This window comes from Arachis hypogaea, chromosome 18 (assembly GCF_003086295.3).
Source record: "Arachis hypogaea cultivar Tifrunner chromosome 18, arahy.Tifrunner.gnm2.J5K5, whole genome shotgun sequence".
NCBI lineage: Eukaryota > Viridiplantae > Streptophyta > Magnoliopsida > Fabales > Fabaceae > Arachis > Arachis hypogaea.
In genome coordinates this window covers 47,395,559-47,416,621 of record NC_092053.1, presented here as the reverse complement: position 1 = coordinate 47,416,621, position 21,063 = coordinate 47,395,559, and the positions used below count along the sequence as shown (strand labels likewise).

The window sequence follows — 21,063 nt, the reverse complement described above, 5'->3', positions numbered from 1 at the left end:
TCTGTCTGTAATTACAGATGGAAAATCCATCGAAAAATCCGTCTGTAATTACCGACGAAAAATCTGCCGGAAAGTTCGTTGTCTCCAGGAAATGGATGGAGAATTTACAGAGGGAAAATCCGTCGGTAATTGGTAAAAATCCGTCGGTAATTTTCCGACAAAAAAAATCCGTCGGTAAATAATTTCCTACGAGGCTTTTACAGAGGGATAAAATCCGTCGGTAATTTTGTCGGTAACCAAAAATTCGTCTGTAATAAAGACTAAATCTGTCTGTATTAATCCATTTTCTAGTTGTGAAATTTCTGGTTTACAATGGCATGTGATTCAATAGCACCGATTTTAGTATAATATAACAGATAAAAGTGAGGATAACTTTTCTAATATAACCTTTTTATTTAAATCATGAGTTGTGATATATAAGTACTCATGATTTTTCTCATTCATGGTTTCAATATGATATCCATTTCGGCGAATATCTTTAAACCCAACAAGTTTCTTAGAGACTTAGTAGATAATAGTGCATTATTTATTATGAATTTTTTTCTCCAGAAAATAAAATTATAATTCTTCTGGAGCCTTCTATTACATTGTCTGAACCAATAATAATAATATTAACACATTCTTCTTTTAGTACAAGATGAGTAAAATATATATATTACTTTTGAAAATAGTATACAAAGTTACACTATCTACAAGACAAAATATCTTTGTTATATGTCGTCGTCATTTTCTTCAAAAACAAATAATAATAAGATTATAATATAAAATAAGTAAATGTGTATGTGCAATAATTATATTCTTAATTGTAACTATTTGTCTAAGTAGCATTGTACATAAGAATAATATATATATTAAAAAGTTTTTTATTATTATTATTATTATTATTATTATTATTATTATTATTATTATTATTATTATTTTAAAACTTGACAATTTAAAAATTTTGAAATTCTTAAACATAAACATCAATATTTTATTAAACATTATTTATATACATTATACTTAAAATTTAAATACATAAGAGATAAAATTTAACAAGAAGTTTCTTACATTATATATTAACATAAGTACTTAATAAATTCAAATATTAATTTTTTTTATCCATGACTAAATGACTAATATTTCCTTTACGATCCTTAAAAAAATTATATACTTCATAATGAATGGTGTAATTTTCAGCAACATCCTTTAAAACAAAAATTTTCTCCTTTCGTTTGTTATCATTTTTAAAAAATGCTTGACAAAGATCAACTAAGTGCCTTGGGGTACGAGAAGTACGTGACCAATGGCTCTTTCTACCACAACAGAAATATTTATCTTCTGTTGATTTATTTTGTCCATTATTTCTTTCTTTATTCCACTTCTGGTAAGATCCCTTCTTATGAAAATAATTTTTCTTTCTTTCATAATTTTTTTTATTACCAAAACCTTACCATTTACCTCTTTTGAAGTTTTAATTTACTGCATTTACTTCAGAAAATGGAGCGGCGCCAGCTAGGTGCGCTTCATTATTTTTTTAAAGTAATTCATTGTTACCTCCAGCAACAAGAAATGAAGAAATTAGCTCAAATATTTTTAAAATTTTTTTTTCGACACTGCTGCTGCAGGAGCATATTCGAGACATGGAAGTTTGAAAAAGTAACATGTCATTATCAGTTGTTTTTTCCCACATAATTTTATTCGTGAGATAATTCGAAACATTGCTGAATGGTATTCATTTATAGATTTAAAATTCTATAGACCGAAGTGTGTCCACTCATATCAGACTTGAGGAAGTACCACTGTCTTTTAATGATTATACCTTTCTTGAAGAAGAATTTTTCACAGATTTACAAAATCTTTTAGTGAGATATCATTTTTCAATCCTTCGTCAAGATGACGACGAAGGAAGATTATGACTTTGACTTTATCCTTCTAAGATGCTTTATTTTTAGTCTTAATGGTATCTTCAAGATCTATTGAATCAAGATGAATTTCGACATCTAATATTCATAATAAATAGTTATTTCTAGATAAATCAAGAACACTAAATTTAAGATGAGAAAATTTTGACATAATAAAAATTTATTACCTATGTCTTCTTAAATTTTGATCAAAATTTCGTGCTAATAACATATTGTAAAATAAATAAATAAAAAAGATGAAATAAATATAAAATAAAAAAATTTAAATAGAGAACTTTAACATTAATATTTTTTAATATTATTATCTCAATATAATAATAATAATTTATATATTTTTTAATAATTTATTCTTTTATATGTTAAAACGTACATATATATGGAGAAAAGTGTTTTGTTATTGTTGTATATGTGTTGTTCCAGAGATCTTGTTCTCTTTATTTATACATATATAAAAGTTTCTTTTTTTTTTAGCTTTTATTAAATTCAATCTCTCTTAATAATCTGAGTCTTCCATCATTAAAAAATTGAGCAGTTTATATTATAAAAAAAAGTCATACATTATTAAATGGAGATCCATATATCACAAGAAGTAAATATATATTAGCATAGTGGCTCTTCTGGCTTATAATTATTGGCTTGCAATTGCGAATTGTGAGGCTTGACTATATCAACCTTAAATATCATAGCTTTATTATTAAAATTGGAAACTTTCTTTCTCATTAATTAAATTTCACATAAAAACATAAAAACAGCACCGGTCAACTTATTTCATCTATATAACTTCAAGCCGTCAAACCAAACCCCACCACCCATGAACCACAAAAATTAATTTAATAAACGCGGAAAAAGCCAAACCTTGATGCATCGAATAATATAAATATCCCACGTCAATAACCCAATTAAATTAAGCCCTTTTCACTCCCAAAAGAAGAAGGAAAAAAAATCATCTAGCTAGAGAAAGCTTCTGGGTTTTTCTTCTTTTAGTTTTTCTTTTTATTATTTTAAATTATTATATTTTGTTGAACAATGTCTGGTTATGGCGGTGGAAGCAACAAGGGTCCGGTGAAGGTTGTGATTATAAACACGCAATATGTGGAAACTGATGCTACAAGCTTCAAATCTGTGGTTCAGAAGCTAACTGGTAAAGACTCTTCTGATGATTATGGGAAACCTCGTCATGATAAGCTGAGAGATCACCATCATCATCATCAAAGGAAGAATTATTACAATAATAATAATAATAATAATAATCATGTTCATGTGCCTGATTCTTCTTCATCAGCAGGTAACAATAATAATAATGGTTTTGTAAACCAGTTTTTGATTAGAGATATGTCGTTTAAGGAGTTTGATAGGTTTTTTAGTCAGATGCCACCCATAAACGACATTTTGTCCGAGTAAATAACCACTATTTTACAAATATTATTATTTATTAATTCGAGTTTGAGTTCTTTCTGCTGAGAACTTTTGTGTAGTATATTATGATTTGTAAGTAATTTTATAAATGTATGTTCATTAATTGAACTTAGACATATCTGTTGACTTCTTTAATTTAGCGGGTTGACTTTTGTTGTTGAACCCATTACCCATCTAAATAAACTGTATTGTTTCCGGAAAGAAATGAAAGAAACTAACTTGACCAATAGATGGATACACGTATGAACTTATTTGATTGATTAATTCAATTTCTGTATGAATACATATACTTGTGTTTTCTTTCATTTTTCTTTTGGGGATATATAAAGATTCAAAAACGCTATTTGTATATTAAAATCAGTTATTAAAATTAATTACGAATGGATTTATATATAAATATACGTATAATTTAACTTAATTTTAATATATATTTATATTTTAATATATATTTTATATTAGTGATTAATTTTAGTGGCTAATTTTAGTTTACACATAGTATAATTGATAAAAATTGTATGTGTATTTTTATTCCTTGTCTTTATAATAGGTTGAGATAAAAATTTATACCGGTTGTCTACGTGTAAAATTGATAGTTAAAAATTATTAAATAATTGATATACATATTTAATCAATTTTATTAGATAGATAATGATTTTCGTAAACAATATAAACAATAAGTTTTAAAATTAATCTAATAAAATAAAAAAAAGAAATTACTATATGTATAACGGCATATAAAAAAAGGAGATTACTACACTCCAACAGAAATCACATATAAAAAAAGGAGATTACTATATGCATATCGGTATTGTTCACTAAATTTATTATTTTCCTGCATTTTTTCATATTTAATTAAATTATCATTTAATCATCTTCAACTATTAACTTTATATGAAAATAAATTAACGTGAGTTTTCACAATAATAAGCGGAATATTACTGCTTCAATAATGTTGTTCTTCATTGCATGTAGTCATGATTTTAATTAAGCTCCGGTTTTAGATAGCTACTATGTTGAACTGATATATGTAATAGCTAGTCACATACTATAGTAATATGGCGACCACAACTACAATGGCGCATTTTGGAATTTCAAATCCTGTATGGATGGAATTAAATAGAAAATTATATTCAATCAGTTCTTCTCGATCTTTGATATCTGTAGCAGTGCTTGAAAATATAATAATTAGTTCAGTTTAAGGAAAAATACATATGGTATATTTTATCATACTCTAATTAATTATAAGGACCGCAAACATAATGATAAGAATTTAAGGGTGGAGAGGTGGTGCGGTGGCTCCAGAGGGTGGAGTAATGTCAACAGTGGCAGATTTGGGGGCTTTTGGGAAAGAGTGGTTGAAGCAGGAAGGTGATTTTTGGGGTTTGGGAGGGCGAGTTTGGTGTTTTAGAATGTAAAAAGTGAAACGAGGGGGTGGGCGGAAGGAGGAGGCCGTGACTAATATTACTATATTAGGGTGTAATAACTTAGTTGTCGGATCTCGCTTGGAAAAATTCTGACGGAAATCCAAATTTCAAATGATAAAATCCTGTGTTTTGATTACCACTCGAATACAGATAATGTCCAACATAATTTTTTGATCAAATATTTTCGTCAAATTATTTTATAGTAAATTTGACAGAATGACTCGTGTCATTTTAAATATTTTTTGCGTGAAATAGTGTTACACTTTGTGAAGGATTATTTTATTTGATAGTGAGAATCATAACCTTTTTTATTGATGTGTTATCGTATAAAAAATTCACGAAATTTTCGAAAATAATATCATTGAAAAAAACTGACAATAATTTTAACGATTTTGAATTATTTTTTGTAGTGACGAGAAGAATTTAATATAAATTTTAGCTATTTTTTTTAATTATTTTTGTTATTAAACATCATAATTCTTTAAAATAGATAACATTAAATTTAGATCGGTTTGAACATGAAAGTTTCGTACAATAAACAACTAATATAAAAGGAATGATGCTCATCTTTATATATACTAATGGCTAATTATAATAATTCAACAAAAATAATTATTTTTGTTGAATTCACATATTACATTGGCTAATGAAATAGAAGGAAGAGCATAATGATTATTTGACGATTTACATATTGCCTAATGATTATTAAAAATACCCTCTATTTATATTAATGTGGGCTAATAATATCTAATATTTAATTTCATTTTCTATGTTTAGTATCTTGTTTTAAGAAAGCATCAAACCAAGTTAGCAATTGATTTGTCGGCTGAAAATACCTCATCGCCATGGTAGTTTGGGTTCTACTAATAAAACCTATGGTGGTGTCCCGCCATCACTTAATAATTCAATAATGGGGACCAGATATTAATTTATTAAGAATTAATTGGAATTTTTTATTTAAATAAATAAAATAAATTTAATAATCATCAAAATAAATAATTTAAAAAATATTTACCGAAATAAATATTTATCTTTTATCTCGTTTACACTGTAAATGAGATAATTTTATATTTATCTTGTTTACAGTGTAAACGAGATATATGTATTTTTTTTAAAAAAATAAATTAAAAATAATAAAAAATATTAATAATATCAATAATCCAAATTTTTGGCATGCAATTAGTACATAAAAAGATTGGTAGAAGAGATTAAAATAGATATACTTGATCAATTTTAGTCCATTTTAAATGATAGGAAAACCATTAAACTACCCACTATTAACACGGTTACCTCTTTTATAACTACCCACTATTTAAAAATTTAAAATATAATTTAAATACACATGATTTATTTGATGACTCAGTTAATGCATGTCACTACTCTATTGATATATAATATGAAATATTTTTTTACTTACATTATATTTCAAATTTTTATGTACTCTGATGCAACAAATAAAATTTATATGTACTCCCATACAAAATAACAAAAGGAGTTGGTGAATATGGAAGAAAACAGATGTGCTGTCCACTAATGGGTAGTTACAAATAGGTGTTTGCTACGATACGATGATAAATTCATACGTACCGATACGTTTAAAATATAGACAAATAACAATAAGACATGTGGAATTTATTTTCCACGTCAGCATTTAATTTTTTCTTTTTTAAATACATAGTATATCACCACTTTTACTAAAACACCCTTTTTAATTAAATAAAAATAAAAAATATTTATTTATTTAATTTTATAAAAAGACTTAAACATCCTTCCTTTATTTGATTAGACAAAAATATCCTTTTAAATTAATCAAATTTTAGAATTCAATTAATCCTAATTTTATAGTTTCAAATAATTGAAATAACAAAACAAAAATATATTAAAAAAACAAAAAATCAAAATTGTTCTTCATCTGTGTTAAACATATTAAAAAAACAAAAAAACAAAATTATTCTTCATCTGGGTTCAAAAACCCTCTCGTTCACGCCTCTGAAGGTTTCAGTATTCTTCATTTTCTTCCAAGGTAGTCAAAAACGCGTTTCAACTCGTGGAAACGCACGATTTCACGTTTCTGCATCCTCCTTCAGTCTCGGTTTTGCTTCTCGTCCAGGACCAAGCTTCTTCATGTGGAATCGCCGCGCAAAAACGCAGAGCCGCTGGAATCGCGTTTCTGCCCCGATGTTGCGTTCAAGATTGAAGATGCTCTTTTCTTGATCCTGAGTGCAGCCCAGTCCAACCCAGTGGCCCAATCTGAATAGAAGACCATGGAAGATGGAGGAGCCCTAGCAGATTAGCAGTAAATTCCTTAATCTCTTTACCTTCCTCACTTTACAGTTTATCTCCATGGCCAAAATTTCAAAATTTCACCTTTCTCAAGTCTTTCAATCTCTGACTCTCTCTGACTCTATCTCTCTATTCCTCTGAAGTTTAAATTTCGCGCGACCAAAATCCCCAATTTGGTGTGTCACAGCCTGCTGCCGTTGTTGTGGAATTAGACTGGTGGTGGTTGAACTGTGTGAGGCTGTGAGCATCAATTTGCAATTGTTTTGCGAAACTTTCTGACTCTGCCTCTGTGTCTGGTTCTCTGGCTCTCGCTCTCTATTTCTGGAATCTGGATTGCTGCTGCTCTTCTCCTCCCCTTCACTGGTAGTTCAGGTATGTTAAAACTTTTTTAATTTTGATCCTCTTCAAAGTCAGTTCAATCTGTTGTTGTACTTGTTTATTATGGATTATATTGTAGGTTGAATTGCTATTGTGTATATTTATTGGTTTACTGATTATATTGCAGATTAATTATATTGTTCAATTTAGATTATGATTTTATACGAATTATAGTAAGTTTTGAGACCTGAAAAACCGTGATCTCAGACCTGAAAATAACTAGTATGTTACGACTTACGAGTATATGTCAAATTTTGAGAGAGGATATTGCACCTCGACTCTTTTCCACAAATATGTCCTGTCAAACTTAATGTACAAAATATCAATGAATAAACTTACCTTAGCTCCATCCACCAGCTGGTTTTGGTTAATGGCTTCAGAGGTAGTATTATGGTGCGATACTTGAACTTGAGGTTCAGTGCAAATCAATAGGCTATTTTACTATCACCATCTTTTGATATATTAAAACAATAATATAATGGAAAACATGGATTAATAATGGCGATCGAAATGTGAAACAAAAAGTGATTTGCTTTTATCCATTCTTATATCATGGTTTTGCTTTTAGCTCTTTCTTATTAATTAATGTTTTATTTAAAAATTATAAATATTTGACACAGTTTAATCCTCCTAATTTCTAAGATAAAAATTAATGAAATTGTTTATATATAATGTTAACTCTGATTGACATCTGATTCACGACTAAATGTTTCTTGGTGGGTTGACTGCTCTGTGCTTTCCACTAATGTCCCTCCTAAACTTTTCACTTCATCTTGAGCAGTGTTGTTTAATAAATGATTTTTAACACCATCCTCAATTTTTTCATCCACTAAACTAGTAGTCTTTGGGGTCTCTATACCATTTAATTCAGACCCCTCCTGGTGTCCTTCCAATTCCAACACTTCTATATTGTTCTCATGTTAATTCATGTTAATGAAAACAGGACTAATAATGAAAACAGGACTTTACCAATATTTTGATCAATGCATGTTGCAACTTGCAACAACTCATTTCTATTAACATATCCTCATTTTTAGTTATTGCAATTGGATTATACACATCATTCTAGTTGAATAGATTCTACCATTTATTTTCTTGGCCAAGTTATTTTGTCAACTAGAAAAATGATCAAGTCAAAATGTGTAAATTAGTATCATCAATTTAATATATATTACTTTGGGAGATTCAACTATTTCGATTTCATCATCATGGCATTCAAAGCTTCCTGCATTATACAGTCAGATACTAATAATAAGTGTCTGCTTTTGTCTGTTCCAGTGTATCCAAATGAGGACATTGTATGAAACAGTGAAATATTCAGTTAGTGAAGACAATGAATCACCGTTTGTTTTAACAGTTTGTTCATTGCTATCATTTTTACTGCTTGATCCTTCATCTGAGCTCCCTGATTGAAACTTCTCTTTGTCACCTATATCCCAATAATTTTTGTTAAATTGTTGAATTTTTACTATGATATTGAATTGATTCATTGAATATTTACTGTTTTTATTTTTTTCTAAACAGGAATGGCATCAAATCAAGCTAATGCAAGTGAAAATCCGATTAACATTCCAGCTTCTCAGTCAGGAAGTACAGCTGGAATCGCTTGTAAAAAAAAGTTGCTAAGAATGCTCTTGGAAGTAGAACTGATGTAGGATGGGAGCACGGGATATCTGTTGGAGAAGATGGAAAGAAGATACAATGTAAATACTGTCATAAAATTTTTTCAGGAGGAGTTTATAGATTGAAACACCACTTAGCAGGAACTCAAAAAGATGTTGGGGCTTGTACAACTGTTAGTGATGAAGTTAAGAAGCAAATGTGGGATGTTGTGAGTGGGTTACAAGTAAATTTGATGAAGAAAACAAACATGGGTGGGGCAAGCCCAGGAGAAGCTACTAAAGAAGTTGACACTACCGGTGAAAAAAGAAAGGGAAAAGAATTAGATGGCAACATATTCAAGAAAACACGCATTAGTACTCAAACAACAATCAACAATATATTTAAGAAGAATTTGAGAGAGGAAGTATGTTTAGAGATTAGTGCTTTTTTCTACAACAATGGCATCCCCTTTAATGTTTCAAGGAGTGAGGAATACAGTAGAATGTTTGAGAAAGCTATAAGATACGGACAAGGATTCAAGCCACCATCCTACCATGAATTAAGGGTGCCTCTTTTGAAGAAACACGTGGAGCTTGTTCAACAATCACTAGAGGAACATAGAGAATATTGGAAGCAGGTTGGTTGCACAATAATGACTGATGGTTGGACAGATAAGAGAAGACGGACCATCCTAAATTTTTTGGTTAATAGTCCTAAAGGGACTGTTTTTTTGAAATCCATTGATGCCTCTCACATTACTAAGACAGCTGATAAAATCTTTAAAATGATAGATGATGTAGTTGAAGAGGTTGGTGAAGAAAATGTCATCCAAGTTGTCACCGATAATGCGGCTAACTACAAAGCTGTAGGAGAAATGCTAATGAAAAAGAGAAAAAAGTTGTTTTGGACGCCTTGTGCAGCACATTGCATTGATTTAATGTTAGAAGACTTGGAAAAAAAAGTAACACTTCACAAGGACACAATTTATAAAGGTAGAAAGATTACTACTTACATATATGCTAGAACTGCTCTTATTGCACTACTACACATCCACACTAAGGGGAAAGATTTGGTGAGGCCGGGTATGACCCGTTTTGCAACTTCTTACCTTACTTTGGGATGTCTCAATGACAACAAAGGTTCCTTAATAAAAATGTTTCTTTCTGATCAATGGACTTCTAGTAATTTTGCAAAGACAAAAGATGGAAAGATAATTGCAAGTGTGGTGTTAGATAAGGTGTTTTGGAAGGAAGTCGTAATTTGCTTGAGGGCTGCCTACCCTCTTCTTCATGTGCTTCGTATGGTGGATTCAGAAGAAAAGCCGGCAATGGGATTTATTTATGAAGAAATGACAAGTGCAAAGAAGAAAATACGAGATGCATTTCAAGGAGTTGAGACAAGGTAAAATGTCTAATTATTTTATTTTTTAATTAATGCATAAGAGTTGTACATAATGTTGAATGATACGTGTAAAGTGTAATTGTAAAATGTAATAACGGCAGAGGTAGAAAAGCAAAAGCCAGAGAGAGTTAAAAAATTTAAATTCTGAAAATATTGTTTATTTTGTAATTAATTTATTAATTTTTTTTATGTTTTAGTTATATACCTATTTGGGATATTATTGATGCAAGATGGGGCAACCAACTTCATAGGCCATTGCATGCTGCAGGCTATTATTTGAATCCTCAGATTCATTATAGCTCTGGTTTTAAAATTGCTTATGAGCTTAAGAAGCAGTTTTATGCTTGTATGGAAAGGATGACAGGAAATCCAGATTTAATCACTAAGATGGATGTTCAACTTGAAGATTTTAAAACTTGAAAAGAGTTTTTTGGTAGTAAAGTAGCTCAAAATGCAATTTATACTAAAACTCCAGCTCAATGGTGGGATTCTTATGGAGATCAGCATCCAGAGCTCCAACAATTTGCAATTCGTGTCTTGAATTTGACATGTAGTTCATCTGGATGTGAACGTAATTGGAGCGCTTTTGAGATGGTTAGTAATTAAATATAAATTGCATTTTACTTTTATAAATTTGGTTGTTAATTCTTCAATTCTATCTTATTGTTTGATTAATGTCTAATATTTTTTATCTACTTTTGAAAGGTTCACACAAAAAGGAGAAACCGTTTGAAAGCTAAAACCATGAATGATGTTGTGTTTGTGATGACAAATTCAAGATTAGCAAAGAAAAAACAAACTAGAAGAAGTCTTGATTATGACTATAGTCTTGATGAGTTGGACTCTGATGAAGAGTGGATTGTTGCTGACGAAGATGGAGAAGAAGAAGATTTAGATGCTCTAATCTCAGATCCTGATTTAAATGATGGAGCAAGTGGTAATAGAGTTGTTGGTGCCTCTAAGGATCTTTTGGCAATTCCTTATCTTGATGATGATGAGTTTGAAGAACTTCTCCAAAGACCTCTTCCTCCTGCTCCTGATAATGATGAAGATGGTAATGCAAAAGTTTGTGAAACTCGTGAAGATTTTATAACTGATGAAGAATAGAATGATTATTAAAAAACTTGTTTAGATTTTAGTTAATTAGTTGTTCATTCTAGTAGTTTGGTTGGTTTATTTGCTACTTGAATTTATTTTAGTGTCATATGAACTTGTGAGTTGTGAATTTATGTTTTGATTTGTGAATTTGTGTTGAATTGTGACTTTTAACTTGTTATAGTATATATATTAGTTATAATTCTATGGATAATTTAGTTTATTTGAGATTTATTTTATTCTCTATAAAATTAGTTGTTGCTATTAAATTTTTCTAAATTTTTATAATTTACGAGTCATATTTACGTTTCGTCTCACGATTCAACGAATTACGATTTTGAGTTAGCTTAACGAGTCAAGATAAAAACTACGAGTTCACTACCTTGTCTTCTTCTCTCCTCTTCCTATCCTCTCTTTCTGTCTCTCTCTGCTCGATCTCTCTCATCTGTCTCACTGTGCGTCGCACGCAAGATCTCTCCCTCTCTCCTCTCTTGTCTCGCAATCGAGGTCATCGTCGCGTCACAGAGCATCGCCATCTTGTGCGTTCCAAAGAGCGTCGCCTTCCTTCTGGTTCCAGAGAGGTTGCCTTCCTCTTGGTTCCGTCTTCGTCACCGTCTTCTTTGCCGTCTTCCTCATTCTTCATCACTGTTGTCAGCCTCTCCCTTCCGGTAATTTCCTCCCTATGATTTTTGTGATTTGAATTATTATAGCACTGGTGTGATTTTTGTAATTAGGGTAATTTGGTTTGATTTATATTATTTGATATTAGTTGTTAATTTTGACAAATTGTTGAATTCTTGTTGTTAATTTTAGCAAATTGTTGAATTCTTATTTTTTCTATTTTTTGAGAAAATATATATTCCCCCTTACCCATCGGAATCTTCAAAATCTTCAAAGTTCTCTTCAATTGGATCTCGTTTCAAAGGTGCAACTAAATTTGAATTTTCTTCGAATTTTTATATACAAGACTTTAGCAAGAGTTGTCTTTCCTATGCCTCCCATACCCCATATGCCTATAAAGCGAACATCCTTTACATCTGGTCTTAAAAGTGAGTTCATGTCTTCTATCTTCTTATCAATTCCAACCAATCCATCCCTAAATGTTGGCAATTTAGGTTGTAGCCTTGTCCAAATAGTTGTGACAATTTCTTCAATTAGTTCTGCTTCCAACATGCATAAGAGAAAAATAATCTAACATGGACCAAGCATGAATGGTAATAAAATAATAGAACAAAAAGAATATGTATGTTCCAAGAATGAATTGATTATATCTTAATTTCCAACAATAATGTAGCATTCACATGATGAGTTGAGATCTTAAAAGCACATATTGCTGATTTTCTTCTAGCAGTAGTTTTCATTGCATTGCACACAACTTTGACAAAACAATACAAGATTTTCTGCATTAGGATAAATTCTTGAGGTTCAATACCATATTCAGAAGGTTCCAACTAACATAAAATTTTCTATTAGGCTACCTAAAGTGACAATTTCTTTTTGTTGTATAGGGAGCCCTTATTTCTTGTTTACACTACTTGTATGTACTCGATAGCTCTATAGGTAATGATGTGTAAATATTTCCTGTTTCCCTTGTGTTCCTACAAATTTTCATACACTCTGTCCAAGATTGTCGCAAATTATTGGCCCCCTTTTTGTTTTTTTCTTTGTCTCAAATCTCAATTATTTCGTTTTGGTTCATTTTGTCCAATTTGCTTAGAGTTACTTTCCTAATCCATATTCACAAGAATTAAGCAGCCACCCCTCAGTCCCATCTCCCAACAAACACAAGTTCTTGTTAAGCCTTGGATCTTGTTAGTGTAAAATGGAAACATACTTTGTCATGTTAAAGATATATCCTCTTTATTTTTTAAAAACCTTTCATTACAAAACCAGATTCCTTTCTTTCTTTCAACCTGAATATCTTTTTTACAAGGGATCGGTTATTAGTTTTACCATTCAGTTGATCATGTATGCTTGTTATTATGGTTGATTTGCATGTGTGCATGAATTCTTTTATTTTACAGTCAGGGACTGATCTCCATCATACATGAAGGGCTAGTGAACGACCAATTCAATGGTTCTGTATGGGTTTTGTATTCTATAAAGCTTTATTTTTCTCTAAAAAGTCACTTTCTTACATTATTTACAAGTTTTGCAGGTTCAGGGTATCCTTCCTTCTATGAACTGAACCATTGATTTAATGCAATTTTACCATGGAATTGTGTACAGGTTCTTGGAGTGCGCTGCAGGTTCCTGGTTTGGTGATATTTTCAACAAGAAATATCGGGTGAAGCCGTTACTGGCATGTTGGTTTCTTGTAATGGCAGGCTATTTGAAATGGCTTTTTATTTTCTTAGCTTATTAGGATATATATATGGTTCAGAGTTCAATTGAAGGCTGGATTTCAAACTTTAATTATTTTGTTATGTTGTGATTGTAAATTACCGTGGATGGTTAAAATGTATGATTAGCTTCCCTTTTATTTGTTTTTGCATTGGTAGAGGGGCATTGTTGTCAAACTCAGTGAGTTAATTTGTAAACTTGTACTCGTATTAGGTGGTGAAATTGAGTTAACTTGGATATAAACTAGATTGAGTAGACTCGGTCAAACTAGGTTAAACTCGCAATTTTAGGAAGAGTTTGCGAGTTTATGTGCCATTCGTTAATGATGGTGATGATGATTCAATGCAAGGTCAAGTCCCATCCATGCATGAAGATTAGTCCATGTGAGTGGTTTACAAAACGAAAAGATTTTAAGGAAAAAAAACTAGGATATTGAAGGAGGGAACCAAAGGAAGACAATGAACGTAATTACGTAAATATGAATTTAGCCATTGTTGCGTAGTTTAGTTTGAGTATTCAGAATATTGGAGTTGAATGGTGTATAATTCGGTTCACGACCATGCGATCCCCAAAATATCGTTTGCAAATGAGCGGAGACTCAAGTTCATATCGTTTTAAACAACGAAGGATGAGTTCCCAAATCCCAATTAGAGCATTAAGGCTCAAATTTAAAACGAAGTTTTGATCCTGACACAGCAAGCATCTTTGATTGTTCAATACATAAAATAGCCTTAACAATGTCTTTAGAAATACCAAGAAAACAAATAGAAATCATGTAGTTTGAGTTATGAAAATCAAGGGTAAAAAGTAACCTGACATACAGAAAATAGTCAAAACAAGTGGTGCCATGGACGTTCTCAGCATTAGAGAGTAGCTCAGATTTGAATAATAAAGATAATTAATATATTTTAACTCAACTAATACACAATAGTTGTCCAACAAAATTTCTGAGAACTCAACTCATCGAACTAGTAGCCACCTCTAGCAAACAAAATTTAGTAAACCTCCTAACCATTACACCGATTACGATATTCCAATGCAATAAAGCAAAAATTAGTACATATTAGAAACTTCATGATCAACGACCACCCTTGTTTCCACCCTTTTTTTGCTGCTGTGAACCAGTTTTAGGTGACTGGAACTTCCCTGCGCTGTTCGGATTTCCACATTTTTTCACGAGGTGAGGGGTTAGTGCATGTGCAATTTTCTTGCCACCTACAACACAAAGTACATTAAATATGATGGTGCACTTGGAATGCTATCAAGTGAGCATGCATGACATGTCCCAATATCGACTATTTTCCTCAACAACACTACGAAGTTATGCAATATCGAATTGTAAAGATAGCTAATAGTCTCACCAGACTTTTCAGGAGTTACATTCTTAGCTTTCTTAGCAACAGGAACTATAGTTTTTGTTGTAGACACATTTGGTCTCTTCTTGCCCTGGTCGACCTTCAAGACATAAAGCAATGCATTTAATTTTTAATGTCAAATAATAATAATACACAAGACAATATATGAGGAAACAGGACCACACAGTAATGTTACCTTTTTCACAGGTGTCTCTTCATCTTCATCACTCTCGTCCTCATCAGTATCAGCATCCATCTACAATTATCAATAAAGGTTTCCACAAAATTAATACTTGAAAGAAGCGCAATGCTTTTATTTTTCCATTAAGTTTTAAATAAAATTAAAAAGTAATTGCAACAGAGAGTAGATAACAAACTCATTGTGTTACCTCACTTCCAGATTCATCCTAATCATTAGACTCATCATCATTGTCGTCATCATCGTCATCATCAGAGTCCTCGTCCTCTTCATCTTTCTTTGGAACAGCAACATTGACTTTCTTTGCTGGGGAACCACTCACATCCATTTTTGGTTCATCAATCTTTACCTTTTCAGACTTGGTTTCAACTTTTCCTGAATGTAGATTAATAATTAGTTACTCACATCATAGAATGCACAAGTAAATAGTACATTTTGGATTGAGCAGAACTATCAACCTTTATCTTTGAGATTCAATGCAGCCTCTTCCTCATCACTCTCTGTACAAATCAAACAACGCAACAATGTTTGAGCAAGTGAATCATAAATCAATAACAATTCATCAAATTTACGAGATAGGTCTGTGCTATACCTGAATAGTCATTAGAACCAAAATCACCAGGTACGTCCTCATCAGTGCCACAGGGAACACATCAAAAGTCAAGGAAAAAATATTCACAAATAACAACACACATCATTGAAACTTGCACTTTTCATATTCAAAATTTTCTAATGACAGGGGACCAAGACCAATTCAAAAACAACGAATAAATTAACATATACTAGTGGTGTAAAGGATATCGATCAGCCCTATATCCTCAGAAATAGACACTGGCACTCTGGCAAGTGTGGGAAAGCTCAGCCTCTTGGTCAAGAACCAAATCCAAGGGTATTTGGGGGATTTTCTCCCTGTTCAAAGTTCCCAAAACAAGCTTCTGCACTCCAACTTTGAGGTAGACAACCATAGGTTCCTTAGATTTCTCATTCTTTGAGGCCTCTCCTAGTGCAACTTGAGAGGGAAAACGCTTTAGAAGATTTATTCCAAAAAAACACGAGAAAATAATAAGCATGAAAAGAAGTGAACCTGAGAGATGTGGATGTAGGCATTAGCTACTTCCAACTCATCTATTTTGACACAATCCCCTGGCTTAACCTCAACACCTATTTTATTTTATTCAAATTAGAACAAAGATTACAGTGCCATAAACATAAAATATTTCAACTATGAGAGTTTATAAATGAATTTTGGTTGGCTTTAAAGTAAAATCATAGCACAAAACATTGAAGGAGAGTTTGGGCTACAATGAGTATTACATCACAACAGGACTACAATGTAGTGGTTATCATGTCAGTGTCACCTACACATTCGAAAGAAAAATCTGCTCTGCCATCAGTAATGCGCTTAATAACCTGAAAATTTTCAACATATAAACGATTGTTACAAATAAACTTGTTTCACAGACATGTAAGTCTTAACCTAGTAGCAGCTATTTGATATGATATATGACCATATATATATTATCTGAAAGGTTAAATTGGATATTTTCAGATGAGATAAACAACAACCTGAGCAATAGGTTCTTGGTAGGAACTCGGGTCAACAACTTCTGTAAATCCAAAAGCTTTTGCTGCGGCAACAACAAACACAATAACAAATAATGAACCAAGGATTGTGCTAGGTGAAAAAACAATATTCAGATCGATTTCAGGACTAATTTTGGCACCTTTTTCACACTTCTGTGGATTCTTATCCACGCCAATTATTCGAGATGCTCCCCTTAGTTTTGCACCTTATGCAACCTAATTAAAGGAGAATTCATAAATTATCTTGTAGTTTGGAAATGATAATTAGTAACCAATTGAGAACTGAAAAGTTAAGACAGACAGAGTTGTTCCCTGCACTTACAGAAAGGCCAACAGTTCCGAGACCAAATATCACCCCAGTTGATCCTTTTGTCACATTAGCAACATTTCATGCTGTGCCTAGACCTTCCATGAGTGACATAATCAATCAGAAACCAAGAATTTATCAATGGAATTAAGAGTTATGAATTTATGATACTCTACTCTAAGAGATTGCATTATTAGGACTCTTTCCTTGGCTATAACTTAACTCATTCGCCAAATCATCAACATCATCCACATCTTCATCTCCATCCACTCGAGGACTCCCTGAAATCCAAAGATGATTCTTTCAGTTCAATTAAAAGTTAAGACAATGGATTATCAGAGTCTAAAACAGAAAAAAAAACACATATGCACAAAGTGAACTACCTTTGTGCCTTTTGTATCTAGTCTTGTACTGGAGGCAACACTGGTATATCCTTTCACTCGTATTCATAACAAGGACGACAAACTAGAAATGCACACTCATTGCAAGCAACAAAGACATCGCCGATGTCTGTTAATCCAACAGTTTCACCACAAATTTGATAGATTAATCCATTCAAATTCTTCAGAGGTTTAGGCTACAGATAAAAGGCATTTCACAAGTTGAATTACATCAGTAGAATTTAAACCAGATTAGCTTCATCAAACTCTTATAAACTGATAAACAAAACTAGTCATTTACCATCCAAAGGAAATGCTTAAGCAGGGCTAGTTCGAATCTTAGAATGGAAATTAGTTTGACTTCATTACAATATTTGTGATGTATAATAAGAAAAAAAGTTAAGTTCAATTCATTAACAAAAAGCAATAATATCACTATATAAGTACATAGATCTATAAGAAAAATATCCAATCTCATTCACATTCACATCAATCGCAAAACTCCATGAAAAGAAACATATCAATAGCATCACATTCACATCAATCGCATTATGTGACTTTTCTAAAGTCAAAACCAATCCAAAACATATTAAGATACATACATGTGAATCTAAATACACATATGAGCTGAGTAAGTACCTTTTTTCTCTGATCAGGCAGCATCTTCAAAGTTGAGCATAAATGAACTTTTAATTATTTAAGCAAAAGCTACATCAATCAGTCCCTTCTCTTGGGTATAATCCAAATCACCCGAACTCCCACTTCCACTTCAAACCCCAGAAAAAAGGAAAAACCAGAGTTGCACTAGAACTCCCGCATCAAGAGGGGATGATCAAAATGCAAAGAAATATCCCAAAGAGCTAATAAATAAATAAGATAAAATAAAAGTAAAAGAAAAAATCTTCACTGCAAATCCCAATAGAGCTCAATGCATATATCAAAGATATTAATATTAGGTAACATGTATTGATTCTGAATCCATCTAATTATGATCAAATCAATCATAATATCAAAATGGCATAATAATAAGCACCACTAGCAGAAAAATCATAAAACGTAAAAGTAATAATGATGGTCAAGAAAACCCACTTTTAAAAATAATGCTTCTTATATCTCTAGTCAAATGGAGACATTAAATAATCCGGCAAACAAATACGAACACAAACGTAAACAAATTATAATGCGTATGTCACAAGAAGGTTTATATGCCCACAAAAAATAGAAAAAGGGAATGTTATAAGTCTAATCTTCCGAGAATTCATATTAATCAAGATGGTGATTATTATACAGCTTTCTAAGATTTTCAGAGGCCTTTCTTTTGACCCTATACGCGATCATGTTATGATTCTTCGACACGAGTGAGACTGCAATCTTCATTCGACTCACATCATCAACCTAATAAAACATTAACATTTACACATAATGCTTAACTACCTAAACATCAAAGAAAGAATGAGAATAAAAAATAATGTATAATATTACCTTTATATTAAAATGATCATCTTCAAAACAAGCTATCATCCAACTTGCAACCCACACACCCGCGTCATTACTAAATATCGAGCAAGATATATTAGAGTGCTATATAATGCATAACTTTCATACCAATAACTACTATTAATATTATCTTACGATCCATGTTCGAGGGTGGGAAGGCCCTCCGGTTCTTCTAATTCAAATTGTGAAGAATTCAGATTCGGAGTAGTCTCAAAGTCATAGAATGGACGGTCTTCTACTACTTCGTCTAAAAAAATGGCCTGTTTAAGTCTATGTCAGAATTTGGTTTTTTAGTCATATATCTAGATAATTAACAAGAAAACATAAAATATAGTTACTAATTTCAAGGCTGTCCTCTTTCGCTTGAACTATTTCTCAGTGGGCAACGGGTCTAGCAAAATGATGTGTCCTTTAACACGATCGATCACTACCAGGTACCAGTGTTGATGACCTTCATCAATAGTCTCAGATACAGGGATAAACACCTAATCAAGAGAAAGTCATTTTAGTTATTAAATTTATTTCATACCCATATTTGCTATTTTGAATTTAAAAATGATATAAACTTCTTGAATAACAAGCATTAAGTTATGTTATATGGTGTATGCAACAATTCTTACTCTTTTTAAGCAGTCCACTTTGCCCAAATAAATATCTGTGATGCAAGACGGCAGACAGTTGGGATCCATTTTTGTCTTCTCTGACAACTGCATTATTTTTGTCACTTGTTTATATGCACAATAAAAATAACAAATACCAGCATTATTTTAGTGTTATTTCTCTGATATGCTTACCGCAAAAACTGTAGGTAAAAACCAATAACTACTTTCTCTGGTCAACTCTATCTTCATCATATCTGCTACTAAGTCTAGCACAAGAGAAACAATTGGCTTGCCTGGAATCAAACTCCTGAATACATCTCTATGAGCTGTATGATCTGAAAACACTATATCCTCCTCATCGTTGCCAAAGATAAATTAACGTAAATAAAAATAGCTAAAAAAATTCACAACGCCGTTAAAAAATGATATGCCTATTAAATCTACTTACTTATCTACCAATATATCACCATACAAGTATGCTGTAATTGCAAGCTCAATATCGTCCAAACTCATCGAAACTGTTGGTCTAAAAGATACGTGCACCCACTAAATATAAAAAAATAATTATTACTATAATAATAATAATAATAATAATAATAATAATAATAATAATAATAATAATAATAATAATAATAATAATAATAATAATAATAATAAAACTAAATTACTTATTACATAGTACTCACAATAAGCAGCTCTAATCCAAGAATAGTATTTGGAGCAAGTGAGTTTTTCTCCTTTTTTTTTAGCAATAGACAAATCCGTTTTTGCCTTTTCAATAGAGCATAGCAATAAAGGATTACTCGATGCACTACCTTGTTGAGTAAAGTATTAGATTCGGAACCAAAGACCTTAAACACTTTAGAGGGGGAGCTGACATTATTTTTCAAATGTTGAACAATAGATTGAACTAGTTGAGTCAATTGACCAATTGAATTGGCTAATAAATCCAAAGTCACTTGTTCCAGCTGTTCACTGTAACGATAAAGAAAAAAATAAGTACGGATGTAAAAATATAGAAAATAAAAACTAAAACTTATAGATTACTCTAATTGACATGTAAATTCTAATAAAAACTAAAACTTTATAAACAACAAAGCACCCCAAAGAGACATCCAAAGTATTAAACCGAATAACATGAAGAGAAAAAGAATACATAGAAAGCAATCAAAGAATGGCAGCACCCAAGATTCACCTCCAGATAAAGATAAAACAGAGCAACCCCCCCCCCCACACACACACACTCAACCAACCCAAAAGCAAAAACCCCTTTTCACAGAACAAGAAATAGGT

At 31.5% G+C, this 21,063-nt stretch overlaps 2 protein-coding genes, 1 long non-coding RNA gene and 1 pseudogene across 4 annotated transcripts; 2 read left to right on the top strand and 2 right to left on the bottom strand.

Annotated features, from left to right (window-relative positions):
* The first annotated feature begins 2,930 nt into the window (after nt 1-2,930).
* Nucleotides 2,931-3,305, top strand: LOC112771782 (VQ motif-containing protein 1-like). Its single transcript, XM_072224916.1, has 2 exons — nt 2,931-3,078; nt 3,190-3,305. The coding sequence occupies exons 1-2, from the start codon at nt 2,931-2,933 to the stop codon at nt 3,303-3,305; spliced, it is 264 nt and encodes an 87-aa protein (XP_072081017.1).
* Nucleotides 3,306-6,742: 3,437 nt separating this feature from the next.
* Nucleotides 6,743-11,737, top strand: LOC112772885 (uncharacterized). Of its 2 annotated transcripts, none has more exons than XM_072225602.1 (5): nt 6,743-7,040; nt 7,171-7,399; nt 8,930-10,408; nt 10,639-11,002; nt 11,114-11,737. In XM_072225602.1, the coding sequence occupies exons 3-4, from the start codon at nt 9,225-9,227 to the stop codon at nt 10,826-10,828; spliced, it is 1,374 nt and encodes a 457-aa protein (XP_072081703.1). In that variant the 5' UTR covers nt 6,743-7,040; nt 7,171-7,399; nt 8,930-9,224; the 3' UTR covers nt 10,829-11,002; nt 11,114-11,737. The 2 variants fall into 2 exon arrangements, with proteins under 2 accessions (XP_072081703.1, XP_029150590.1); XM_029294757.2 differs by having other exon boundaries at nt 10,606-11,002.
* Nucleotides 11,738-14,924: 3,187 nt separating this feature from the next.
* On the bottom strand, nt 14,925-16,365 carry LOC114925874 (histone deacetylase HDT1-like; annotated as a pseudogene).
* Nucleotides 16,366-16,739: 374 nt separating this feature from the next.
* LOC112769002 (uncharacterized) lies at nt 16,740-17,197 on the bottom strand. Its single transcript, XR_003186306.3, has 3 exons — nt 17,125-17,197; nt 16,967-17,028; nt 16,740-16,810 (listed from the first exon to the last, which is right to left on the bottom strand). It is a non-coding gene; the product is annotated as an uncharacterized lncRNA (long non-coding RNA).
* Nucleotides 17,198-21,063: the final 3,866 nt, after the last annotated feature.